At 37.9% G+C, this 23722-nt stretch overlaps 2 protein-coding genes across 13 annotated transcripts; both read right to left on the bottom strand.

Annotated features, from left to right (window-relative positions):
- Window positions 1–5178: 5178 nt before the first annotated feature.
- Window positions 5179–9427, bottom strand: LOC126624176 (uncharacterized). 6 transcript variants are annotated; one of them, XM_050293211.1, is made up of 7 exons: window positions 9198–9427; window positions 9028–9066; window positions 8261–8358; window positions 7930–8033; window positions 6941–7699; window positions 6707–6853; window positions 5179–6345 (listed from the first exon to the last, which is right to left on the bottom strand). In XM_050293211.1, exons 3-7 carry the CDS (start codon window positions 8301–8303, stop codon window positions 5725–5727), a joined length of 1674 nt encoding a protein of 557 aa, XP_050149168.1. In that variant the 5' UTR covers window positions 8304–8358; window positions 9028–9066; window positions 9198–9427; the 3' UTR covers window positions 5179–5724. The 6 variants fall into 6 exon arrangements, with proteins under 6 accessions (XP_050149168.1, XP_050149173.1, XP_050149169.1 ...); XM_050293216.1 differs by having other exon boundaries at window positions 5179–6347; window positions 6724–6853; XM_050293212.1 differs by having other exon boundaries at window positions 8261–8355.
- Window positions 9428–10264: 837 nt separating this feature from the next.
- Window positions 10265–12688, bottom strand: LOC126624155 (uncharacterized). 7 transcript variants are annotated; one of them, XM_050293190.1, is made up of 4 exons: window positions 12534–12683; window positions 11796–11900; window positions 11527–11645; window positions 10265–11256 (listed from the first exon to the last, which is right to left on the bottom strand). In XM_050293190.1, the coding sequence occupies exons 2-4, from the start codon at window positions 11836–11838 to the stop codon at window positions 10816–10818; spliced, it is 603 nt and encodes a 200-aa protein (XP_050149147.1). In that variant the 5' UTR covers window positions 11839–11900; window positions 12534–12683; the 3' UTR covers window positions 10265–10815. The 7 variants fall into 7 exon arrangements, 6 of the variants coding, with proteins under 6 accessions (XP_050149147.1, XP_050149149.1, XP_050149146.1 ...); XM_050293192.1 differs by having other exon boundaries at window positions 11527–11664; window positions 11836–11900; XM_050293189.1 differs by having other exon boundaries at window positions 11527–11664; window positions 11836–11919; window positions 12534–12655.
- Between the last annotated feature and the right edge of the window lie 11034 nt (window positions 12689–23722).

The raw sequence follows: 23722 nt of genomic DNA, 5'->3' as shown, positions 1-23722 counted from the left end.
AAAATTATCGTGACGGTTCTGCCCCTGTATAATTTTCAAACCATTCAATTGCAAGCACCAATTCACACAATAAATAAGCAAAATACCTGAAATTTGCATCCCAAGGTCTTTCTCTGTCGTAATTGTTGGGATGCAAATTTCAGGTTTTTTGCTTATTTATTGTGTGAATTGGTGCTTGCAATTGAATGGTTTGAAAATTGAAATGTTGTGAAACTAAATAGGTCGGTTTCGAATTCAGCAAGAAGTAATGGATTGGAATTACAAAAGAGAGAGACCTTCTTGGGATGCAAATTTTAGGTTTTTTGCTTGTTTATTGTGTGAATTGGTGCTTGCAATTGAATGGTTTGAAAATTGAAATGTTGTTAAGCTAAATAGGTCGGTTTCGAATTCAGCAAGAAGTAATGGATTGGTTTCAAAATTTAGCAAGCAATGGATGGGTGGTAAAACGGGAAGTTTGGTCGCGGGAAAAACCCATTCTTTGAAAAAGCTCCAAAAGAATCCCCTTCTAAGCCGCCGGCCCTAGCCTTTGGTTTTTGGGTCAGTGGCAGTCCTCATTTCTCTCTTCCTTTATTCTGCTTTTCCTTCTTCTCTTCCTTTTCTTCTCTGTTTCCATGTTTTTTTATGAGCTTTGTCTCATCTATCTGAGCTCTTATCTCAGTTTTGTACCCGCTATTCAACCAACTGCTGCTCACCACCATCTATCTCCTCCCTCCCCATCACACCCTTTTCTCCTACCTCCCTCTTCCTGCCCTTCATCCTTTCCAACTCTTAACCAGGAATTAGATCTCAGAGTGTTGGGTTTTATCTTGACTCAAGGCCCAACCTTCATAACTTACTGTCAATCCAGCTTACCGGAAAAATTGGGAGAAGTGTGAAATGATTCAAGTCGGAACAAGGGTGTTTTACACACCCCCTTCGCCCTCCCCCTCCTCCTATTACTTTTGGTGACTTTTCTTGCAAGTGTGGCTATGGAGGCTTAAGCTCTTGGTGGATTGACTGTGCTTAATACTGTCAGATCTAGTTTTTGGTTAGGGTGCATTTTTTAGTTTGGTGTGATATCTTCCTTCGCGGAGGTAGTAGCGGTTGTGGCTGAGTTTTGGCGCTTGGAGATTAGGGTTTTATTGTTCACTGCTTCTTTTGTAGTCTACGGGCCTAAATTTGTGTGGGTCTCCCTTTGTGGCTGAGGTTGTAGCTCTTTTTTTTTTGGGCTTGGTTTCTTTTTTATGTTTGCTTTGTTGTGTAGGACTTTGTGTTTTGTTTAGGTTTAGGCCTTTCTTAATACAAATTGTATTTCTCTTTCATTAATGAAGCTTCATTCTTGTCCAAAAAAAAAAATAAATTGGGTGGGTGGTAATTGTTAGCTGAATTCGATCGAGAGATAGAGTGAGGAACTGAAGGCATAGTCCCAAACTGTACCGAAAAACTGAGTTCTTTCTTTGGAATTATTGAATTTTTCTATTTGGTTTTGGTTTTCGAAATCTCATCACGAAAGAGATCGGTTTGGGATTCCGTTTATGTTTTTAGGATTGGAAGTATATTCTTTATTTACAGCATCTCCAATCTATTTTTTGTTGTCCAAAAAGTAAATAAAAATGCAAATTTACATACTTTGGAGATCTTGCCAGTTAAAGAGAAAAATAAATGAAATCTTAAATTTGCATCTTTCTCATTAGAGTATAATTGAAATATACATCTTTCGAAAATATAAAGTGAGGTGTAAATGTTGCTTTTACCTCTCAAATTTAAGTGTTTTCACTGGAGATGCCCTTAATAACTTTGATTTCTCCCTCAATTGAATGAGTTGACATTGCTAGTTTACTTTCTTAGGCATAAACATTGGGCTTTGCCCTCCATGGCCATAAAAGTAGAAAATAAAACAAAATCTGTTAATTTATTTGACCACATAAATTCTTGATGATTAAAAATGACCAGGAAAATTTTGTTTGAACTCATATAACATTTTTCTACATCTAATTTAAACTCTAGATATGAAATGTCTTTATTACGCTATTGCAAAATCACCATTTAGTAGAAGACAAAATTAACAATAAAAATAAGATTTATCAATAAACCTACCCCAAATAATCAAACCCTAAAAAAAATGATAGCACCAGTACAAAATTACAAATCATCTTATTAAAAAATTGATGAGCAATATGGTTTTTATACTTATGTTTATGATTCTTTCTCTTACACCAAAAATAACAGCATCCATTACAAATGAACAATAAGTTTTCTCACCGCAGATCAAAGCTTCTTGTGTGTTATTCGGTGATTTCTACTCTTCCCTATTCACTTCTCGATTATTTTTATGTTGTGTAGTGTTCTTTCCTTCACTTCTATATGTTTATCATCTCCAGCTCTCCAGCTAACATCTGCATACTATTCGGCATCTGCTATGTGTTTCAATAGGTTTTTTAAATGGGACACTTTGGATGCGGTCCCTAACTATCAATATTCTTTGATTGAAACCTTGTTAGTTTTTAGTTTTTTGTTGAGATCCTTAACATTAATGTAATAATGTAAGTTACTATATTTTTAAATTAAAAATTAAAAATTGAAATTTGTAATTGTTTATATTAATGAGATTTTAAATAAAACCCATAATTTATGGGATTAAAAATAATAAAATATAAATTATACTCTCTATTATATTGTGTGTGTGTGTATATACATATATGTATGGGTACATTAACCAAAATTAACAAAAAAAGTTATTGTACCAAAACATGAATACATTCTCAAATTAACGAAAAAGAATGTACCCATATAAGTTTAAACATGGATTAAAAAATTTGAATGGATTTTATATTAAAAAATGGTACATTTTACATATAACAAATTGATATATTTGAGAATGGGTACATTTAAGATTAAAAAAATTGAAAATTTATATGAATGGGTACATTTAAGATTAAAAAATTGAGAATCTTTTTATATATAAAAAAACTAATAGGTACAAACTTAATTTAATTTAATTTTTTTTTATTTTGGAAATGTTTGAATTGAAAATTAATTAGAAGTTTAATAGAGGTGTGAGTATTAAACCCTAAATTAATTACTAATTTTTATATTAAAAATTATATAATAAACATTTAAATTCATTATCACATTAATGATAGGGACTTAAATCAAAATTTAAGAACTAATAAGGTCTTAGTCAATGAACAGTAAGAACTAGGGACATGATACTAATTTTTCCTTTTTAAATTAAGGATAATTAACAACTCATCACAATAATTAATCTGATTTACATATTTCTATGAGGCGATATGCAATCATATACATGATTACCTGCAACAAATATTATGCATTCCATTAATATGAAGTAGTATCATTAAGGGTAAATTACATAGAAGCCCCTTAGGTTTGAAGTTTATTACAACCCCATACAACATCTTTAAAACATTTCACTTTCATCCTCACGTACTATTTTATTTCAAAATAACACCTCCGTTACATTTTCCATCAATTGATTCGTTAAGCGTTGACGTGGCTGCCACATTTGTGCTACGTGGCAAAAAAAATAAATTTTAATTAAAAAAAAAACCTGAATCTTCTAAATAAATATATAAAAAAAAAACCAAAAACAAAAGCTGAAACACACCTCCCCACAACCCCCACTTCATCTTCCCTCCTCCCCTCCCCCACCCAACCTGCAACCCAGAAGAAGAAGAAAAAAAAAAAACCCATCTTCATCTTCCCCGACCCCCCTTCCTTGCAATCCACCCCTTTCTTCCCCCTCCCGTCTTCCCCAAACCCACCGCACCCATCCTCCACGTCCTCCTCCGCACCTACCCTTGCACCTACCCTCCGCACCCACCCATCTTCCCTTCTCTATACACCCCACTCCTTAAATCCACACCCATTGGGGAAGACGGGATCTGGGTTGTAGGGAAAGGGAGATGGTTTTTTTTTTTCTTTTCTAGGTTGCAGGTAGTGGGTGCGGAGGAGGAGGTGGAGGATGGGTGCATAGTGTGTTTGGGGAAGATGGGAGGGGGAAGAAAGGGGTGGGTTGCAGGGAAGGGGGGTCTGGGAAGATGAAGATGAGTTTTTTTTTTTTTTGGGTTGCAGGTTGGGCTCGGGTGGGTGGGGGGGGGGGGGGAGATGGGAAGATGGGTGAGCGGAGGAGGTGGAAGATGGGTGCGGAGGAGGATGGGTGGGAGTGGTTTTGGATTTGGGTTGTAGGGAGGGACGACCGATGGGGAAGATGATGAAATGGATGGGGTTTCGGCGGCCGGGGGTGGGGGCAGAAGTGGGGTGGGGTGATGGGATCTGGGTTTTCTAAGTTTTTTTGTTGAAGATTTAGGTTTTTTTTTTTAAATAAAAAAATAAAAAATTATTTTTTTGCCAATGTGGCAGCCACGTCATCACTTAATGGATCAATGGATGAAAAATGTAACGGATGTATTATTTTGAAATAAAATAGTACGTGAGGTATGAAAGTGAAATGTTTTAAAGATGTTGTATGATATTGTAATAGTCTAATAGATCTCAAACATGAGAGGCTACTATGTAATTTACCTTATCATTAATTACAAATAAAATGCTCTGTTTGGGTTTTTTATTTTAAATGGGTGTACAAATAAATTAACGTATTGAACAGGGTTTGTCAGGGTAGTTAAGATAGTAAATTTAAGTTTAAAGAGATATTAATAGTTTAATTAACAATAAATTGAGTGTAAAAGGTAAGTCAAGTATAGTCACGTTCAGTTACCTGCATCTGAAACTTCTTTCTGAATTCATGGGAATTGCTTTTCGTTTCTCTTTACAAAGCCAATAGCATATAGCATAAGTTCAAAACAGCCAAAGTTTCATGACTGAGGCATATAGCAAGTTGTTCAATTTTGGACACTGTTCTAAAAATCCCCGCTTGGTTCGGCCTAGACGCTAGACGGTTGGCCACCGCCCCGATTAATATCTTGGCGTTTGAAAATTAAGAAAATGACGCCTAGACCTGCTGAGACGCCCTCCTAGACCACCTAGGCACCCGCTCAGACCTGCTTAGGCATCCACCTAGGTTGCAACTCACTTAGATAGTAAATAGATAACTTTCATTTTGTATTTTATTTTTTTAATAAATTGTAAGAAACTTATTGAATACTTAAATGAATACACATTATATACTTGTTTCCCATGTTTTTCCTTATATTCCAATACTTCATAATATACATGTCATTCTATGTTGTAGTTTATAATGAAATTATATATATTTTAAGTATAAATAGACACTTATTTACACGAAATATAAAAGATCTACTTAAATCCTCCTAGTTCGCTTAGGAGCTAGGCCTCAATCCGCCGTCCGACTAATTCCTAGCGTCTTTTGGCAGACATCGTCTAAAAACACTGAAAAGTAAAAACCATGTCTAAGTTTCGGAGGCGTTTGTAATATCAACAACCTTAACCTTGCCCTCGGCAGACATATCCTCGGAAGCAGCTTTAGAGTTGACCGGAGAAATCGCTTTAGGTATTTCCTTAGAGTCGGCGCTTGATTCGGCTCCCTCAGACGCCTCAAGCACCGCGATTTCGTCTGATAAGCTATGAGGAATTGGAAAGTTGGCCTTTTTGATAATTTCATCACCCAATGGAGATTGAACTTTGGAATTACTAGCGGTTTGATTGCACTCTTCCTGAAGTTCGTGTACAGAAGCATTCAAACCTGGCATTTTTGCTTCCTTTTCTTCCAACTTCTTCTTTAAAGCTCCAATCTCATTTAGCTGTTCATTGATTTTTTAGAGAAGCTGCACTGTTCTTTGTCTGCAATGATAATAAATCAGCATTTAGTGCATTCACTTTCTTCTTGTCAAGCTCCTCTTGTCGTAGAATCTTTTTCATTTCATGGTTTAGCATTTTATTTGATTCCCTGAGTGCTACGCACTCTTTGTTGGAAGAGTCAAGTGCGTATGCCATCATCGTCTTGAAGGTTAGGTACCTTTTCTGATCAATGCTCCTAGCACTCTTGAACTCATTGAAAAGATCTACACTTAAAGTTCTATCCATGCCAACGATGTATCTCTGATGAATGGCATCGAGTTTGCTCATTTCCTCTTTGCACAGTTGATCGAACTGTGCTTGAGCTTCATTTATATTGATGCTTTCATGTTCTTCATCATTTTGCTTCCTTTTCTGTTTGTTCTTTTTCTTCTTCAAATTTTTATCAACCTCTGCCATCTCATCTTTGTTTGCTTCCTCTTTTTGGTGGGAATGATCATCCAATTTATCATCTTCAGGTTGAGCATAAGGAATGACATCACTTTGCTTTCTTTTCTTTGTTCTTGTTTTTTCTTGTTTTTTCTTCGAAGATTCTTCTTGTGGTTGAGCACAAGGAATGACACCATCAATCTGCACACAATCACATTATATACTTGTTAACTTACATAGTAATGTAATTATTTTTGGTTGATAAACAAAGTCAAAGATTGATAAACATAAACTACTTCTAGAACTGCAAATTGGAATTATTTACGAATTTGCAGTAAGACATTATTTCTGAAATTGTAAACCGTTATTATTTTGTTTAAGTGTTTACTGACAATATTTTGTTGTTAATTATGTTTCTAAATAAAGAGACCATTATTTTTATAGAATTGCAAATTGAAAACAGCTATAGAAATGCACTATTTCTAGAAGCGTAAACATGAAATATTTGTGAAATTGTAAACTGCAAATAGTCATTATTTACTGAAATGTAGAGTGAAATAACTTGATTATTGGTCATTTTGATTTGTTCAACTGGGACATCTTTGATTGCTTTGTGTATCATACTTGTATCCCATCTTGCAATTGCCGGAATCATGTTTTCTCGTCCTTTGACCGTCTTAACCACATTTGTATGAAGACATATCCAATACTGTACGAACCAGGAAACTGAAGTTAGTTTTGTGAAATTTATAAAAAAACAATTCATGCTCTTCGTACTATTATTCTTATTTCTTACCAAAACAAAGACGGTGCAGCCGCTAATTGTTGGTTCTTCTCCTCTATCTTTTTTCTTCTTCTGTGCTTTGTTTATCATCTTGAGGAGGTAATCTTTCACTCCTTTCGCCCAGTTATATTTACTGATCTCATCCAACTCCCCACATATCTTTAAGAAACTCCAGGTAATATACGTTCCAGAATTAGCAAAAAGAAGTGATTGGATGAGATGAGCACAGATTATGGAAGTAGTATCTTTTGCACCTTGAGGAGATTGGTCCAGGAGTGATTTTTCATAGGCTTCTATTAGTTGCTTCCTTTTGACAACGTTTGCATGCTTAAAATATTTGTCAACGAAGGGGTCCTCTTTTCCATGTTTCGTGGACTTGTCTGTGTTTGGAAGCTCCACTCCTCTGTTGTTCAGACCAAATATCTGAACAACATCATCGTTTGTTATTCCCTTTGCTTCATTATCTCCAAACTTGAATTTTTGCTCCTTTGAGTTGTAGCATTGCATGATCTTTATTAAGTCCATACCGGACTTCTTCTTTCTATCCGTGGCGATCAATATGTCATCCATGTACACTTTTAGTAGACTCCAAAACGGTGTCTTGGCTAACTCGTCGCAGATGTCTTGACGTTGTTGAATTGTAGGCTTGTACAATTGCATGGCATCTGCAAAGCCCATCATGTTGCATCTATATTGCAGATAATCCTTCTTCTTTTTTGTTGGGCTTTTCTTAGCAAAAGTCTTTATCCTCGGTTTCTTGGTTTCTTTCATCTGCAACAATGACAGTTTAAAATTTTGACACTATTTCTGGAACTACAGTAAAATAACTCACACTATTTTTGGAACTACAGTAAGATAACACACACTATTTCCGAAACTGAACCAAAATAACCCACACTATTTCTAGAATTATAGCAAAATAACACATATCACTCTACTTCTGGCAAGTGTCTTTTAACATGTAAATAAAACCTTCATATCAAATATTAACCAATTCTTACCCTCTCTGGCTGAATGACATCATTTGAAGGCATGCGGTTTGGATCTTGAGGAGAAATTTCTTTGTCCCAAAAACTGGGAAGTGGAACTAAAGCATTACTTTCCCCTGCAAGCACCAACCAGCAATTTGGTGAACAATATTCACCTAGACCAAATAATAAATACAGAAAGATAACCTATTGGAACAATTCTCAGTCACCAAAACTGATCAGGAAGCATTGACATGTGATCATATTACACAGGTCAAAACTCATAAGAATAAACACGCTAAACACAATCATCAGCAGAACAATATAGGCTATCAAACAAAATCACATTTCAGCTAATTCTTACCGGAGAACAGTCTCATGCGTTTGCGCTTTCTTAAGCTCACCATGGTTGATTTTATGTCATTGATCTCTTGGTGGCCGTTCTCATGTATCAAGCTACTTCTTCGATAAAGAAAAATCAAAGTGATGTAATGTACATTTGAATTTCAAGTGGAATTGATAAAGCAATTGAAACTACTATAACATGTTTTTGGATACTGATGTACTAAAGCCTGATATATATGTATGAACAAGGTACCCCACCAAAAGAGCAAAACATAATTCAAGTAACAAAAGAGAAGGAGCCTTGAAGGAACTGGCAACCAATAAATTCATTAGCAACAGTCTGACGGTTAAAGGCACGGCGGATGAAACCTAATATTTACAATGAGCAAGATGAAAGATCACCCAATAGTCGCATGATCAGAGAGTGAAACTCGATTTCAATTGGTAAAGCTGTATGTAACTGGTAAATGTTTTCGTCACACGGCTTCAAAAAGCATCTAAATTAAAAAAATTCATAATTTCTGAACCTGGAAAGTTAGAGCTGTTAGTAAAATACAAAAAGCAGCAAAACCCATAAGCCAAAATGTAAACTTGAACTCCAAAGACAAAGCCATAACATAAAAATAAAGAACAACCCACAAAGCCATCAAATAATTACTCTTTTTTACTTGAATCTCATCAATGCAAAATGCCCATGGCCAGAAACCCAGTACACAATCCAGGATTGAAAGACCCATCAAAGAAAAAGATGAAAAGAAAAAGCAAATGGAAAGAGAAAGTCAGTACCTTTGCAGCTCAAGAGGGCAGAGTGAGTTGGTGGAATTCCTGAAAAGCCATAACCCAGAAAGTCAAATGATCAGAAAACTCAGTAAACAAACCAGTAATGAGATTCTTGGACCACCCATTAAGAAAAAAAAAAAGGAAGAAACAAGCGATCGGGAAGAAAAAGTTAGTACCTTTTGCAGCTCAGGAGGTAGAGTGAGACTGTCAGAGCGAGTCGGAGGAATCCCTGAAAGCGGGAGGAGATGGGGATTTAAGGAAGGGGGAATGTGAGGAGAGGGTCTTGCTCGGGAAGACGGATGGTTATTCCTTCTGAGTTGATGCTCAGTAGTAGTCGAGAGGGTCTTCCTCGGGAAGACGAATGGATCCTTCTGCGTTAATGCTCTATATAAATCAGTAGGAACTATTTGGGTTCGAATCAATTTGTGAATATGATTAAAATCGTTTAGGAACTATTACGAATCTTTTTGTAAAATTCATCTCTGCAAAAAATATTAAAATTAAAGTTGTTTAGTTATTTTATTGTAGCAAGTACACGGTTTGTAATGCTTTTACCAATTTCGTTTATCTATTTTTATACAGTTCGATGACTAAACGGCCTTAATTTTAATTAATTTTTTGCAGAAGCAATCTTTATAAAGTTTATAACATGAACGGTTCTGATCATAAATACGAAGTCCTATGAATCGACAACGAACAATTTTGAATAGAAACTTCAATTCGTTTATCTATTTTTATACAGTTCGATGACTAAACGGCCTTAATTTTAATTAATTTTTTGCAGAAGCAATCTTTATAAAGTTTATAACATGAACGGTTCTGATCATAAATACGAAGTCCTATGAATTGACAACGAACAATTTTGAATAGAAACTCCTACTTATCATTTGAGTAGCCAAGTATTATTCCATGAAAAAATGCTCACTACAGACTACACCCAATATAAATAATGAAGTTTAATTTATTACAAATTTGGTCCGTGGATTTTAGTGGTGGTTTCACTTTGGCCCTCCAGCTATTTTTCGTCCTCAATTTGTTTATGAGTTTTTCAAAAGATAATGCTATTCACATACCTCTTTTTACCCTTGTTAATTTTTTTTCTATTGATTTTTTTCAATCCATTCAATTTGACAGCCAGAAATTGAGAACGATGCGTAAGAGGTAAAACTAGATGTGTAAATAGCACAACTCTTTTTGTGTTCAATGAGAAAAGAAAAGAAAAGATAATATTTTTCGAACACCATTTGTTGGTCTCACACATTCTTCTTTACTTTTAATCATTAGATTAAATAAATCAAATAACTAAAAACATACATGATTAAACAAAAACGTGTAAAAAAGAAAAAGTGTGTTCATCATTTCCTAATTCCTATCCCTTTTTAGTATATTGATATCTGTGCTTGCGTGCATGATCTAACTGATATGTAGTATTAATCTCATGTCATTTGCGTTTCAAAGGAGCAAGACTTTGAAAAAGAATTTAGTCCTAACTCTTTCCGTACTCTTCTGCCATTGGAGCTGCAGAATCCTCCACAACCGCACCACGAGCGGCCATGCTGAGATCCTCCGCAACTTCTCAACCTTCTGCAAAAGCTCCCTCAACTGCATTTGGTTAGGTTCACCATCAGCAAGTCTACTTCCCGCATGAGCTCTACCTTCTCCCACAGCTTCTCCTGTTTTAGCTTATCCATCGTGGCTTGCAAGCTGCCTATCTTGTTCTCAAGCTGAAAGGTGCAAGACTCTGGGAACTTTACTTGGCCCAGCGAGGAATTAACTTGGCTGCTTAGAGATACATCACCCCCCTGGGTCGTTTACTTGGTTCTCCGAGGATTTAACCTGGCTGCTTGGAGATACGTCAGCTTCAGGGTCTTTTACTTGGCTCTGCAAGGATTCATTTTGGCTGCTTAGAGATACGTCAGCTTCCGGGTATTTTACTAGGCTCTGCAAGGATTCAACTTGGCTGCTTAGAACTTTATCCCCTGGGTCTTTTACTTGGCTCTCCATGGATTTAACTTGGCTTAGAGATACATCAAACCCTGGACCATTTACTTGGTTCTCCAAGGAACTAACTTGGCTGCCTTGAGATCCGTCAGCCCAAAGAGAATCCCCATTTTTCTGAAAATGCAGCTTGTGTATACGAGAGTGTCCTGCCTCATTTCCCACAGTTACAAAAGCAGGCAAAGCCAGCACTGCATCAGTGAAACTCGTAGCCGAAGCCCCTATAGCAGTCTTATTCTGGTAGTATTACAGTTGGAACATACACACATCTTATTAGTTATTAGACATCAATTTAGAAATCAAGACATACTGATCAAGCATTGAATCTTATGTACTTGAGTTTTACGAGAAATTTATGCAACAGAATATAAATCGCATCAAAACTTTCCTAATAAATTGCATTGTATCTTAAACTGTTGTTAAACATGATAAAACCTTCAAAGAAAACAGTGTTACATCTGATGCAAGTGATATAATAATATGGACTGATTGGTAATCCATTCTTACCCCCTCTGGCCGCTTAATTACATTATTTGAACACGTAGGATGCGAACTTTTTGGTTTTTCGTGGTTGGGATATTGAGAAGCAGTTCTGATGTCAGAGAACTTAGGAAGTGGAGTTCTCCCTGCAAAAAGACCAACAATCTGTGTGGAAAAAAAATCCTTAAGAATAAACAAAAACCTAGTGGATCAGATTGTTTCTTCTCCAAAAGAACATCAAAACCAATTAGTCATAGACTCATATCTAGGATAATCACATTTCAACAAGTATTTACCAGCACATAGTCTATAGTGTGTGTGTCTTCTTAAGCTCACCATTGTTGATTCCCAACTCGATGCGAAGAGGTCACTTGCCGGCCTGCCCTTTCTGACGATGTATCCTTCCATAAAACAAGCAGACTAATTACCATGTAGCAGATAAATAGTGAGAATGACTTAACAATTAAACTGTCATAAATCACACACATCAAACCACTTAAACTGATTATGTTTAGCATTCACCAACTGAATTTACAAACAACATTCGAAGCTTAAATATCATTCGACTAAACTAATGTCTATAATGAACAAGAGAAACACCACCTACCAGTCAGATCATCAAACCTTGTATTTCGATTTCGATTGCTACCACGAAAAATAAAATTATTCTCTCAATTCGGGCTATTGGAATTAAACGGAAACAGCAGAAGCAAGCAACATCTTTTCTCTCGACTGGGTTTATTATCTTCGTTTATACAAAAAAGGGGATTTGAGTTTCAAAAGAAAAAACCCACCAACATACCCAGTAACCCAGCTAAAAAGCAAAACCCAATATCCAAAATATTAAATATACAAACCAGAACACCGATTGAAACCCAGCAACCCAACAACAAAGAAGAACCCTTGTGTCCCTTGAAGCTCACACATGCAAAATACCCATTACCAGAAACTCAGTAAGAAAGCCAGAAATAAAAAACCCAGTAAGAAAAAACAACGAAGAATCCATTGGGAATGGAAAGTCATTTCCTTCGTACCTGAGGAGGAGGCAGATAGTCAGATGACGTCGTTGAATCTCTGAAAAATGGAGAGCGAGCTGAATGAGACCGCTTGCTCAAAGTCTCTGCATCTACCGCGTTCTTTTCTTCTTTTCTTTCCCGTTTTCTTCGGGTTCGGACCGTGAGAGCCACGGCGTCGTCTTGAGGGATCCGTGAGAGTAAATCACGGTCGTCGAACACAGAATAGCTGAATGATCTTGATTGGTTTATGACACTTGAGCTCTGCTGCACTTGCCCACAGCGTAAAACTTTACTTTTGCACACACCCGGTTCCGGTCCTTATGTTATTATTTTGGGCTTGCGGGCCTTTCGGGCTTTTCCTTGGAAGTGAACCTATGACCCAAATAAATATCCTAACACTTTTGTTTTTTTGTTTTGTTTTTTTAGTATATCGATATTTTTACATTAAAGAGATGAGAAGTTCAACTAAACCACACAATAGACAGTTTAATTTATTATCGAATTCACCATCCACGATTTAATTGAAACTACTGAATTTGAGTAGCTTCAATTAAACCGTCTAAATACTAGTTAATAGAATTCAAACGATTGTAATAATTCTTTCTGTACAGTGGATTTAATTGTTAAATCATTCGATCGACTTAGTAATATAAATGCTAATTGATCTTTTGAATGATAATATATACTTAAGTTAGTTGTATATCAGTGCTGATCCCCACTAACTTTTTAATCACAGAAAGGAATATTCTAGGAGAGGCGTGGCCAACAAAAGAAAGTTTCAAAATACGTCTCTCTTTGGACACGGAAAATCATACATCCATGACCATGAGTAGATTTCGATAGTTTTATTTCAAAAACTCTACTCTTACCATATACTAGTTTTATCATTTGTATCATCTCTTTAATAAAAATATGACTCACATGTGTTAATGGACTCTACCTCTAATAGAGAGATGATATAAATAATAATATTAAATACCGATGTATCTCGTGCTCACATATATGGAAGCATTGAATGATTGGATTTTCATGGCCAAGTTTTGATAGTGTCATTTTAATTGTTTAAACACCGATATGTGTCATACACTCATACAATTTAGTGCATTGAACAATTAAATTTTAGTAATTTTTGTTTGAGTGGATATTTAACAATGGGCCCAATGCAATTGAAGGCCCAAGCATGTGAAAAACAGAAAGGGGTTGGGCTGGGAAATGTGGCAGCCCATGATGAATTTAAAAACCCTTTTCTGGCAATTAATAGGCAACAAACATATGTGAGAAGTGACAAGTGACAGAAGGCAACTCATCCTCAGCAAAAAGTATTTTTCCATAACATGGGTAGGTAATTACTAAAGTAGACGATGACTCACCGTGCTCTGGATGCCATCACCAAAAGGGAAGACTTAGACACTCGGGCTAAGAAGTCTATAAAAGCAGCAAAGGATACGAGCATAAGTCTTTCGCTCTACCAATCAAAAAAGCCATACTTAACTCTGTACTCAACAGCAAAAAGCTAGACAACCTTAGTTTGTTCACCCCTTTTTAGTTGCAGGTCCACCATATAAAGCTATATTTTGTAAGTTTTTTAGAAGCTCTGCTACCATCCTCTTTGTCGTAATATCAAATCCCTTTAAATATAAACATTGTTTGTATTTTCATTTTCCAAGACTTCAATCTCTGTAAAATACAAGGAGAAGTGTCTGCAAGAAAACAAACCTTGCCAACCAAGGTTGTAATCTTGCCCACATCTCCTTTATTTGTATTTACATAAAGTAGATCTGTTGTTTATTCATCTTTCATTAGATCCTATGCCATTTTTAACTACTTTTGCTATTAGTTTTATCTATGATTAACCCTGTTGACTAATAATTCTTGTTTTCTTGTTGTCGGCCTAAATTGATAACTAAGGAAATAACTTGAATGATCTTGATTCCCTTCATAAACGAACATATGGTATTATAAATAAAAATTCCTTGATCTAAAAGGCAAGAAAAGAACTTAATACAGACTTAACACATCTGTGAACAATCCTGATAAGTTAAAGAGTCAAAGTGACTTCTGGTGTAAGTAAACAGTAACCTAAACAACCAATAAAACAATCTGTTAAATAAAAAGAACAGTGGCACGCTCAGACTTATATTAACTTTGATTGTGAGCCTTAAGGCCTAACAAATGCCCCACAAAGGCACCATTCAAACTAATAACAAACTTAAATTGCAGAAAACCAAACAACAAACATTGCCCGACGTGCAAGACAAGAGGAGTTATGTAAGGAATAATTCTAGCCTGAACAATTTCAGTCTAACTATTTAAACATTAGTGTTTATTGTAGAGCCAAAAAATAATCAAGAGACGACACGTGGATTTTTGGGTTAAAAGGACAAAATTACCCTCGAGGCACACCGAGATTCCTACGTGCTAGCAGTGGACAATCATTGACACACCCCGACCCGGAATGTCCATAAGGACTCCTAATTGAGCTGTGCTGGCCGACACCTGGAAGGTGACGAAGCCATAAAGTGTGATGATGTGGAAAAATATGAATAAATTTGAACCTAAAAGTGCCTAAATACCAGAGTGCGCCGGTGAGAGGGAATGAACCCATTTCACACGTGATACAAAACATAAGTAGTACAGTGAGGTAAGATAATAATTATACTATCATAAGGAGCCACCTGAACTGGGAGTGCCACAAGTCCTCGTCGATACAAAACTTTGCTACTAGAACCTGGAGGGGTGCAAAATAGAAAGTGTGAGTGGGTAAACAAAGATTTTTCAAAATCATTTCAATTATTAAGGATAGTAACCCTTCGCCGTAAAACCTGTATAGTCTCCAGAAAATTATACTACGTAGACGTATGGAATCAAATGTATACTAACGGTAATTCCAGAAGTATACCACTACCCAGCATCCTATTAGCAATATAAATAATCATGTGCTTAATAACCCATACTAGCACACAAGTCGGAATCACCTATAGTGACCTGTACGACTGCACTCATATCTCATCAACCAATGCTAGCACATAAGTCGGAGTCACTTACAGTGACGTGTACGACTTATCTATATCTCATCAATCAATGCTAGCTCATAAGTCGGAGTCACCTATAGTGACCTATATGACTTATCCATATCTCATCAATCAATGCTAGCATATAAGTCGAAGTCATCTACAGTGACCTGTACGACTTATCTATATCTTATCAATCAATGCTAGCATATAAGTCGAAGTCATCCACAGTGACCTGTACGACTTATCTATATCTTATCAATCAATGCTAGCACATAAGTCGGAGTCACCTACAGTGACATGTACGACTTATCTATATCTTATCAATCAATGCTAGCACATAAGTCGAAATCACCTATAGTGACATGTACGACTTATCTATATCTCATCAATCAAGGTCACAACTTATCTATATCTCATCAATCAATGCTAGCACATAAGTCAGAGTCACTTATATAGCTCATCTACCAATTCATGCACACGAATCGGAACCACCTAAAGTGGTCTGTACGACAGGCTAGGTGTAAATAAATTTGCTCAAGCGCTACGATCACGTGAAGGTTGTACGAAGTATTGCAAGTCACCTGCGAGTCGGAACCACCTAAAGTGGTCTGTAAGACAAGCTGGCACCTACCTTGGATCCAAGGTGAGCGTGAGGTGCAGGAGGTGAACGATCACGTGAAAGCTAGGCTCTGGCCACGGGCGGAGCACTAACATTGGGGTGCAGGATAATGAGCTCTAACTGCATATATTGTAACATATACGACTAATGGGCAACCTGTACGACAGTGTCGGAGTTGCCTATCATTGCAACCTATATGACAAGGTCAGAGTTGCCTAAAACATACATGTAGTCATGCCATAGCTCCATCATTTCAACTAATACTATAACTCACCTGAACTTACCTGGGTATCCTGCGTTCACCTTTGCACTTCAAAGCGTTCACAATAATTATGTGCAGGTAATATACATAATTATTGTGAACGCTTTGAAGTGCAAAGGTGAACGCATGATACCCAGGTAAGTTCAGGTGAGTTATAGTATTAGTTGAAATGATGGAGTTATGATGCAATCTAATACTCAACCATGTTATAGCATTTTCAATTATATATATATATATATATATATATATATATATGTAATATGGCATAAAAATGCATAAGCTGTAACGCCCTACTCCCGAACTATTTATTTTCGGGAATAATTATCGGGGATAAGCCCAATTAGACACTAGTTTAATTAACTATCATTACTTACGTTTCCTTACTTCAAATTCTTGATTCTTCACACATTGATTTATGACCAACATTTAACCACCAAATCATAAGGTTAAATCTCACATTTCCCCCAATGTCCCTCACATTACTCAATTCCCTAAACAAGGCTATTGTCTCAATTATTTAGTCTTATTTATTGTATGGCTGCATCTAATGTCTCGTTAGACTGCCTACGTACCCTAAACATGGATCAAGCCATTCGTAGTTCACAATAATTACTTCAAAGCATTCACAGTAATCGTAAGCAATAATCAATTTATAAACGTTTGTGGAATTATCAATTATATATATATATACACGATAGAAAGGAAAAGACCCACTCACCTGAGGTCCGCGCTGCGACTCCCTAGCACACATATCGAGACATCACAAACCAATGTCGCCTGTGACCAAGGCCAATTTGACCTGGAAGAGTCCCAATTTTGCTAAAACCCGTTGGAAACCCTAGTTTTGGGTGCCCTCAATTCGGCTCCATAGCAACTTCGACGCCACCAAACTTGTTTAGGCTTTGTTCCTGAGCTTCAGAAGAGTATTTTGGTGATGGTAATTTTAGGGTTTTGTTTCAAAATTTGAGGGATGACCACCACGAACCCTTAGCCCCGCCGTCGGTCCTTTGATGAATTTACACCCAAATTCCTTCAACTTTTAGGTGGATATGGAATAGGAAAGACTAAGGAGTAGTTTCTAGTAGTGGTTTGCTTTAATTTTCCAAAAAATAACTGAATTTGGCCATGGTTCTCTTCAGGTTATGCGGGTTATGGGATGACCCATTTTCCACTTCCTTTTCTCTTTTCCTCCTTTCCCTCCTTTCTTCTCTTTCTGATTGGGCAGTTTCTTCCTCTCCCTTCTCCCAATTCGTCCATCTCCCTCATGTGCTTTCTTCCTCCCCTCTCCTTCGCTGCCATCAGGCAACATCCCATTTCTTCCTTTCTTTCTAAAAACCGATTCCTTCCTCTTCCCACAAGATAGGAGTTCAATTAAATTAACACTAGACTTAAAATAACTAATTTCAAATGTTCGTAACTATACCGATATAAACTGGACTCGTAAACGGCTTTCGCATATGTGTTCGTACCAACAAGTACTACTTAAATACGTTAAAAGTATAAGTCATACTTTTCTCTAATCGATGGTCAACGGAAGTCCGAATCCTTATCTCTAGGGCATTTTCGTCAATTCTCTTGATTAAAATAAATAAAAATAAGTTAGGGATGGGTTGTCACAATCATCCTCCAATCAAGTCAAAAGCATCCATATAAGTATTTATTTATAAGCTATTTCATCCATCCCTCATCATATCTTATCCACAAGGTAACCCCTAAATCATTACCTTTTTATTATATTAATTAGCTAAATTAATTGATTAATATTCAATTAATTAACCAATTAAACACAAATCATGACCACAAAACCATCCAAGTGGCCGGTCCATCTCTTCCCAAGGTGGTTGGCCACTCCCCTATATAAACCCCCTCATTCTCTCCAAAACTCAATTCCAATTCTCTTGCTAAATTCTCTAAATTCTCCAAACACTTTTCCCTCAAAATTCTAACTTTGGCATCAGAGGTTCTTCAGCCAAAGCCCCCACCCTCATTCATCGTGGGCACGTGAGGCTCTTGGCCTTGACCTAAGGTGTTATTTGTTTTGTAAGTGCAATTTTGTCCAAAATCAAGGAGGAAGAAATTTGCATCCACAAATTGGTGCTTTCATTGAAAGTTGAGTCTCATACTCGTAGAAGACTCTCGCATCCAAGGTTTTCTATTTTCTTGTCCATTTGTAGATTTTTCGTACGTTCTTATTTTTAGAATTTTTTATTTGAAAAAATTCTTTGGTAAAATGTAAAAGAAAAGTACAACAATGGCAAGAAATTTGGAAACTTCAACAAACGAAAATTCCAATGTTCAAGAGATGGGACCACGACGATCCATGAGGCTAAACGTGACAATAAGTGGAGAGGCACCACCACCACAAGGCTCCACCATGGCAACTACCGCGGTGGCCACCACGGTAGCCACCCACGACGAGGTCCATAGCGTCACCACCATGGCCCAAGTCGTGTCATCCAAGCTTGTCGTGCTATCCAAAGCTCACAGCCCAAGCCTTATCACTCCAAGCCTAAGGTAAACCGGCCCGTGCTGCCCAAATCCAACATGAGCTTAATGTGTTGCCAAGCCGAGCCCAAGCCTCACACTTGCATGCACCACACGTTGAGCAGCCCACTCTCATGGCCCAGCCTACTATCGTGACCCAACCTGCTTCCATGGTTTCCCAAGCAGCCCAAGTCGGCCCAAGATTATCTCAACTATTCAGACCTACCATCGAACTGGGGGTATTTTCACCACATTTCTCCATGAATTTGACATTTCCCAACTTAAAATCTCACCCCCGGAGTTTACCACCCTTCCACTGTTCAATGAGGCACATTTATTCCAAGCTCTTCCAATCTGAATGGCGAACAACACTTGTCCCGACAAGTCATAGAGTTGACGAATGCCCTTGCACAACAGACGACCTTGGTAAATCAGCTCTTGCAACGCATCGAGATCCAACGTGCCCCAGACGAGGTGCCCCGAAGTAGGACAATGGCAGATGAGAAACCTCTTCAATAGCGTTCTGGCAAACAACCAATAGACCAAACACGAATCGAGAGTTCGGGCAGCGTACATTCCTGATTGGGCCCCCGAGATAGCATATACTCCCGTTTAAGCGCATGGATGAGCGTGCACTTTCGACTAAGCCCACAAACGAGCATACATTTACAGTTGGAGCCACACTCTGATAATCAACATGGACAGCCTTCCAGGCAAAACATTCATTCACAGCTAGGCTCGCAAAGAGCATTATCCACATCATATCGAAGTAGGCAGCATGATGGACGGAGAGAAGTAAGTAGGGCTGGGTTCGGTTCTTATCGGTTCGGTTTTTTGCCAAAACCGAAACCAAACCGAAATTTCGGTTCGGTTCGGTTCGGCCCAAATTTTTTTCTGTTTTTTTCGGTTCGGTTTTTTTTTCGGTTCGGTTTTTTCGGTTCGGTTTCGGTTTTTTTTCGGTTTTTTTGTTTTCCTCCAAAAAATGCAAAACAAGCACAACATAATATAGGAATAGAAAATATGACATGTTTCCATCTCTACATATAAAGTCTCATAAAACTAAAAGTCTCATAAAACTTAAAGTCCAACTATAAATAGAATCAATCATCAATCAAGTTTAAGTCTTCAAAAAGTCCAAATTTAAACATCACACAAGTCAAATAAACCTTCAAGGTTTCATCACTTCATGTCTTGCACAAATAAAATCTTCCAAGTCTTCAAGCTCAAGCTCAACGCATAGGCGGCCTAGGAGGCAACATAGCACCTTTCTTTGAGCTTCCCCTTGCCATTTCTACATACAAATAAAAATAAAAATAAGAACATGACATAATTGGCACACATACTTGGCATAATTGAAATTTCAGATTATATTTTTGGCACACATACTTGGCATAATTGAAATTTCCAGCAACTATAGTACATAGTTACTAGCGAAGAAAACAATACCGATTGATGAAAATAACATCTTGGAAAATGCCTTCATCTCTCTTAGACCGATTCTCATAATTGCAGCCTGGTCATTCAAAATAAGCAGTCACAATGACATAGAAAAAGCAGATGAGATGTGGGTTCAACTTTTACCAAAATTTTTGAGCTTACCTTTGTGTTATTTCCCATCTCCAACCCATCCACAAAACCTGCTGCTATGGCCACAACATTTTTCAGGGTTCCACATAGTTCTACCCCTTCCACATCTTGGATCTATAAATTTCAAACACGGAAAGGTGTCAATGGAGCATTCCAATATAAATTTGATGTCAATCGCTAAATCAAATTATATGCTGGGATAAGCATTTAGCGTAGCTAACATACTACCAAATTTTTACTAAATGTGTGGGAAACTAAAGTAGTTCCCGTCCGTGCCAAACATTCATGATAGTAAAAGACTAAAAGTACACTATTATGACATTCATTGTAACAATGTATTCGATGTACTCACAGGTGTCATATATCCCATTCAGAGTGCAGTATGATATCCAAATCTAGGGAGACAAATTGGTGATCCATGGTGAAGGAAAAACATAAATGAACGCAAAGATTAACCACGGAAACAAGGGCCTAGCCATCAGTGCGTCTCCTACCGACAACCATATCGAACAATAGGCCCAAAAGTCAAAACCTTTTCGATTTTAAAGTATAATACTGATTCATGAAACTAAAACAGAGAATTGTAGCTAAGTGTGAGATAGGTAAACGCAAGATCTATAAGTTTAATCGACGAAAAACTCATTACAATTTTTGCAAATCCACAGTTTTTAAAGCAAATGAAAGATGATTTCTTCAAAATTCAGCTAAACAATCCCATTTATACAACCCACAGAATGCAAATCTCAAATCATAAGATCCAAATTCGCAATTAAAAACCGATTCCAATCAGATCTACAACAAGCAGTGAGAAACTACAAAGATCTACACATTCCAGCACACCCAAACAGCATCACAAGTAAATGAGCAACCTTTCTGAATCAAACACCGCAACACACAGAACCCAAATCGAATCATGCAAAAACAATATCGAAAAATATCCATAAACAAAAAAAATCGAAAACAACCCAATTGAGCAAAACCACGGAGCTCGACGAAATACCAAATGAGCAGAGCAGATGAATATTACCTCAGTCAATGTGAGGCGGGAGGTCGACGGCGGAGAGAGCGAGAGAGATCTTATGCGGAAGAAGAGCGAGAGAGAGAAGAGAGAGGATAGGGAGATCCTTCTCCTCCAGATCCGCCAATCGGCGGGCCTCGAACTTCCGCGTGGCAGCCTCCGCCAGCTTCTCGGCTTCTTCCTCGCGCTTCTTGGCCGCGGGGGATTTGCTGATGAAGCATTCTCGTTGCAGCCATCCCAGGGAGTCGGTGACCCCCAAATCCTTCCTCGCGCTTCTTGGCCACGGGGGATTTGCTGCCCTTCACCTCGCACCAGTACTACTCGTCCTTCTCGCGAGCCTCGCGTTCCTTGCGCTTGGCTTCGATGAAGCTCTTCACAGAGAGACAGAGAGAGTGAGAGAGATGAGGCTCGGCTGCGCGAGAAGGTTACTGGGCTAGGTTACACTGGACTGGAGGCAGGGAATGAGAGAGAGAAGAGAGGAATGAAAAAAATAAAAGGTGCGGCTAGGGTTAAAACTTAAAAGGTTTGTTGATTGCTCAAAAAAACTAAAAAACTTTTTTGAAACCCTGGAGGCATGAGGATTCGAACCCATGCGCAGGGACTTGAAGAGTTTCAAGCAAACCAACTTGGTACCTGGTTATGTCTTGTTATGATTGTATCACTAAATTATTTATAATATTGAAAAAAAAATTAAATATATATATCTATTAGGTTCGGTTCGGTTTGGTTCGGTTTCCGAACCTTAAAAACTGAAACCGAACCAGCCAGGTTCGGTTCGGTTTGGCAGTTTCGGTTCGGTTTTTTCGGCCTCGGTTTGGTTTGGTTTTCGGTTTTTTTCGGTTTTCGGTTATTTGAACCCACCCCTAGAAGTAAGTTCAACCAGCAGTTTGCGAAGAATTCCCTCGCCTGCTAGGAATGGACCACATGCACCGCCGCCGCGACATAGATGAGTTGATAACGTGGAAAAATAGCCTAGACCAGCATGTCAAGACTGGGGGCAGCTGAGAGCTCTGTTACCCCCAACAAAGGAAAATTCAGGAAGAGGTAGAGAGACTCATCAATGAACGATTGCGTAATTTCCAATGCAACGAAGGGGCCAATGAAGCATTACGATGGGATATGACCAACATTAGCAGGTCACCCTTCACGAACGAGATCGAGCAGACAGAGCTTCCACGCAAGTTTAGCATGCCACACTTCACATATTTTAAAAGAGATAGAGATCCAGAGAGACACTTGAAGCACTACCGAAGCATGATAGTCCTTTATTGGAGCAACGATGCCCTTATGTGAAATATCTTTGCCACCACTTTACAAGGTGAGACGCAAGATTGGTTTCACACCTTGCCACCATGATCCATCTGGAGTTTTAATGATCTTTCTTTGGTTTTCACCAAAGAATACTCATCTTACCGCTCGATCAAGAAAAAGTCCGACCACTTGTTTAACGTTAAGAAAAACCCAAAGGAGTCGCTCCGCGACTACGTGAAGAGGTTCAAAGCAGAGAATGTGAACATTGTCTGATGAGACGACTTGATAGCAAGCGCAACCTTCCAAAAATGACTCCCAGCAGACCACCTATTGTTCGAAGAAATGATCATGAAAGAAAATCTAACTCTAGTAAACTTTTTTTCTCTGGTAGAGAAGCATGGACTTTGGGATGAGGCTCGACAGGCAGACAAGGGGCCCGAGTAGCCTCGAAAAGAGTTGGCAGTGGTTTAAAAGAAGAAGGATGGGAAACAGTCCAGCAAAAGCAGGTAAGAGGCCAAACGTAGGGACCGACCCAAGACCAAAGAAGGCTTGACAACCAAGAACTACTCTAAGTTCTCAATTTCGATCCACCAAATCCTTCGTGACATCAAGAACGAGTTATGGTTCAAGCTGTCAAAACAATCAAATGGAGATACTTCCAAGTTGGATCATACCAAATACTGTGCATTCCACCGAGGTTCCGATCACACAACCGACGACTGTTACACTTGGAATAACTACCTAGAGAATCTCATGAAAGAAGACAAAGTCGACAGATACTTGGACAAGCCAGCTGCGCAGCCTAGAAGGAACGTAGATAATGACGAAGAGCCGCCAACCAAGACGATTTGAATCAATGACATATTCGCCGAATCTGAGCACTTGTGGGCCACCAACAACTCAAAAAAAGGAAGATCCAGCAAGCTTTACTAGTCTCACAAGTCCAAGCAGTCAACACCTAACTCGAATCCA

This window comes from Malus sylvestris, chromosome 5, assembly GCF_916048215.2.
Source record: "Malus sylvestris chromosome 5, drMalSylv7.2, whole genome shotgun sequence".
Lineage (NCBI taxonomy): Eukaryota > Viridiplantae > Streptophyta > Magnoliopsida > Rosales > Rosaceae > Malus > Malus sylvestris.
This window is presented reverse-complemented; position numbering and strand designations above follow the sequence as displayed.

Excerpts from the sequence above, each read along its gene's own strand:
- LOC126624176 (XM_050293211.1), bottom strand. The coding sequence starts at position 8,303 with ATGGTGAGCTTAAGAAAGCGCAAACGCATGAGACTGTTCTCCG. Across the intron at positions 6,854-6,940 it reads GCTGCACCGTCTTTGTTTTG|TATTGGATATGTCTTCATAC; the intron begins GTAAGAAATAAG and ends TGGTTCGTACAG. Across the intron at positions 6,346-6,706 it reads TCAAAATGACCAATAATCAA|ATTGATGGTGTCATTCCTTG; the intron begins GTTATTTCACTC and ends GATTGTGTGCAG.
- LOC126624155 (XM_050293188.1), bottom strand. The coding sequence starts at position 11,907 with ATGGAAGGATACATCGTCAGAAAGGGCAGGCCGGCAAGTGACCTCTTC. Across the intron at positions 11,646-11,795 it reads ACACTATAGACTATGTGCTG|GGAGAACTCCACTTCCTAAG; the intron begins GTAAATACTTGT and ends GTCTTTTTGCAG. Across the intron at positions 11,257-11,526 it reads TAATTAAGCGGCCAGAGGGG|AATAAGACTGCTATAGGGGC; the intron begins GTAAGAATGGAT and ends TAATACTACCAG.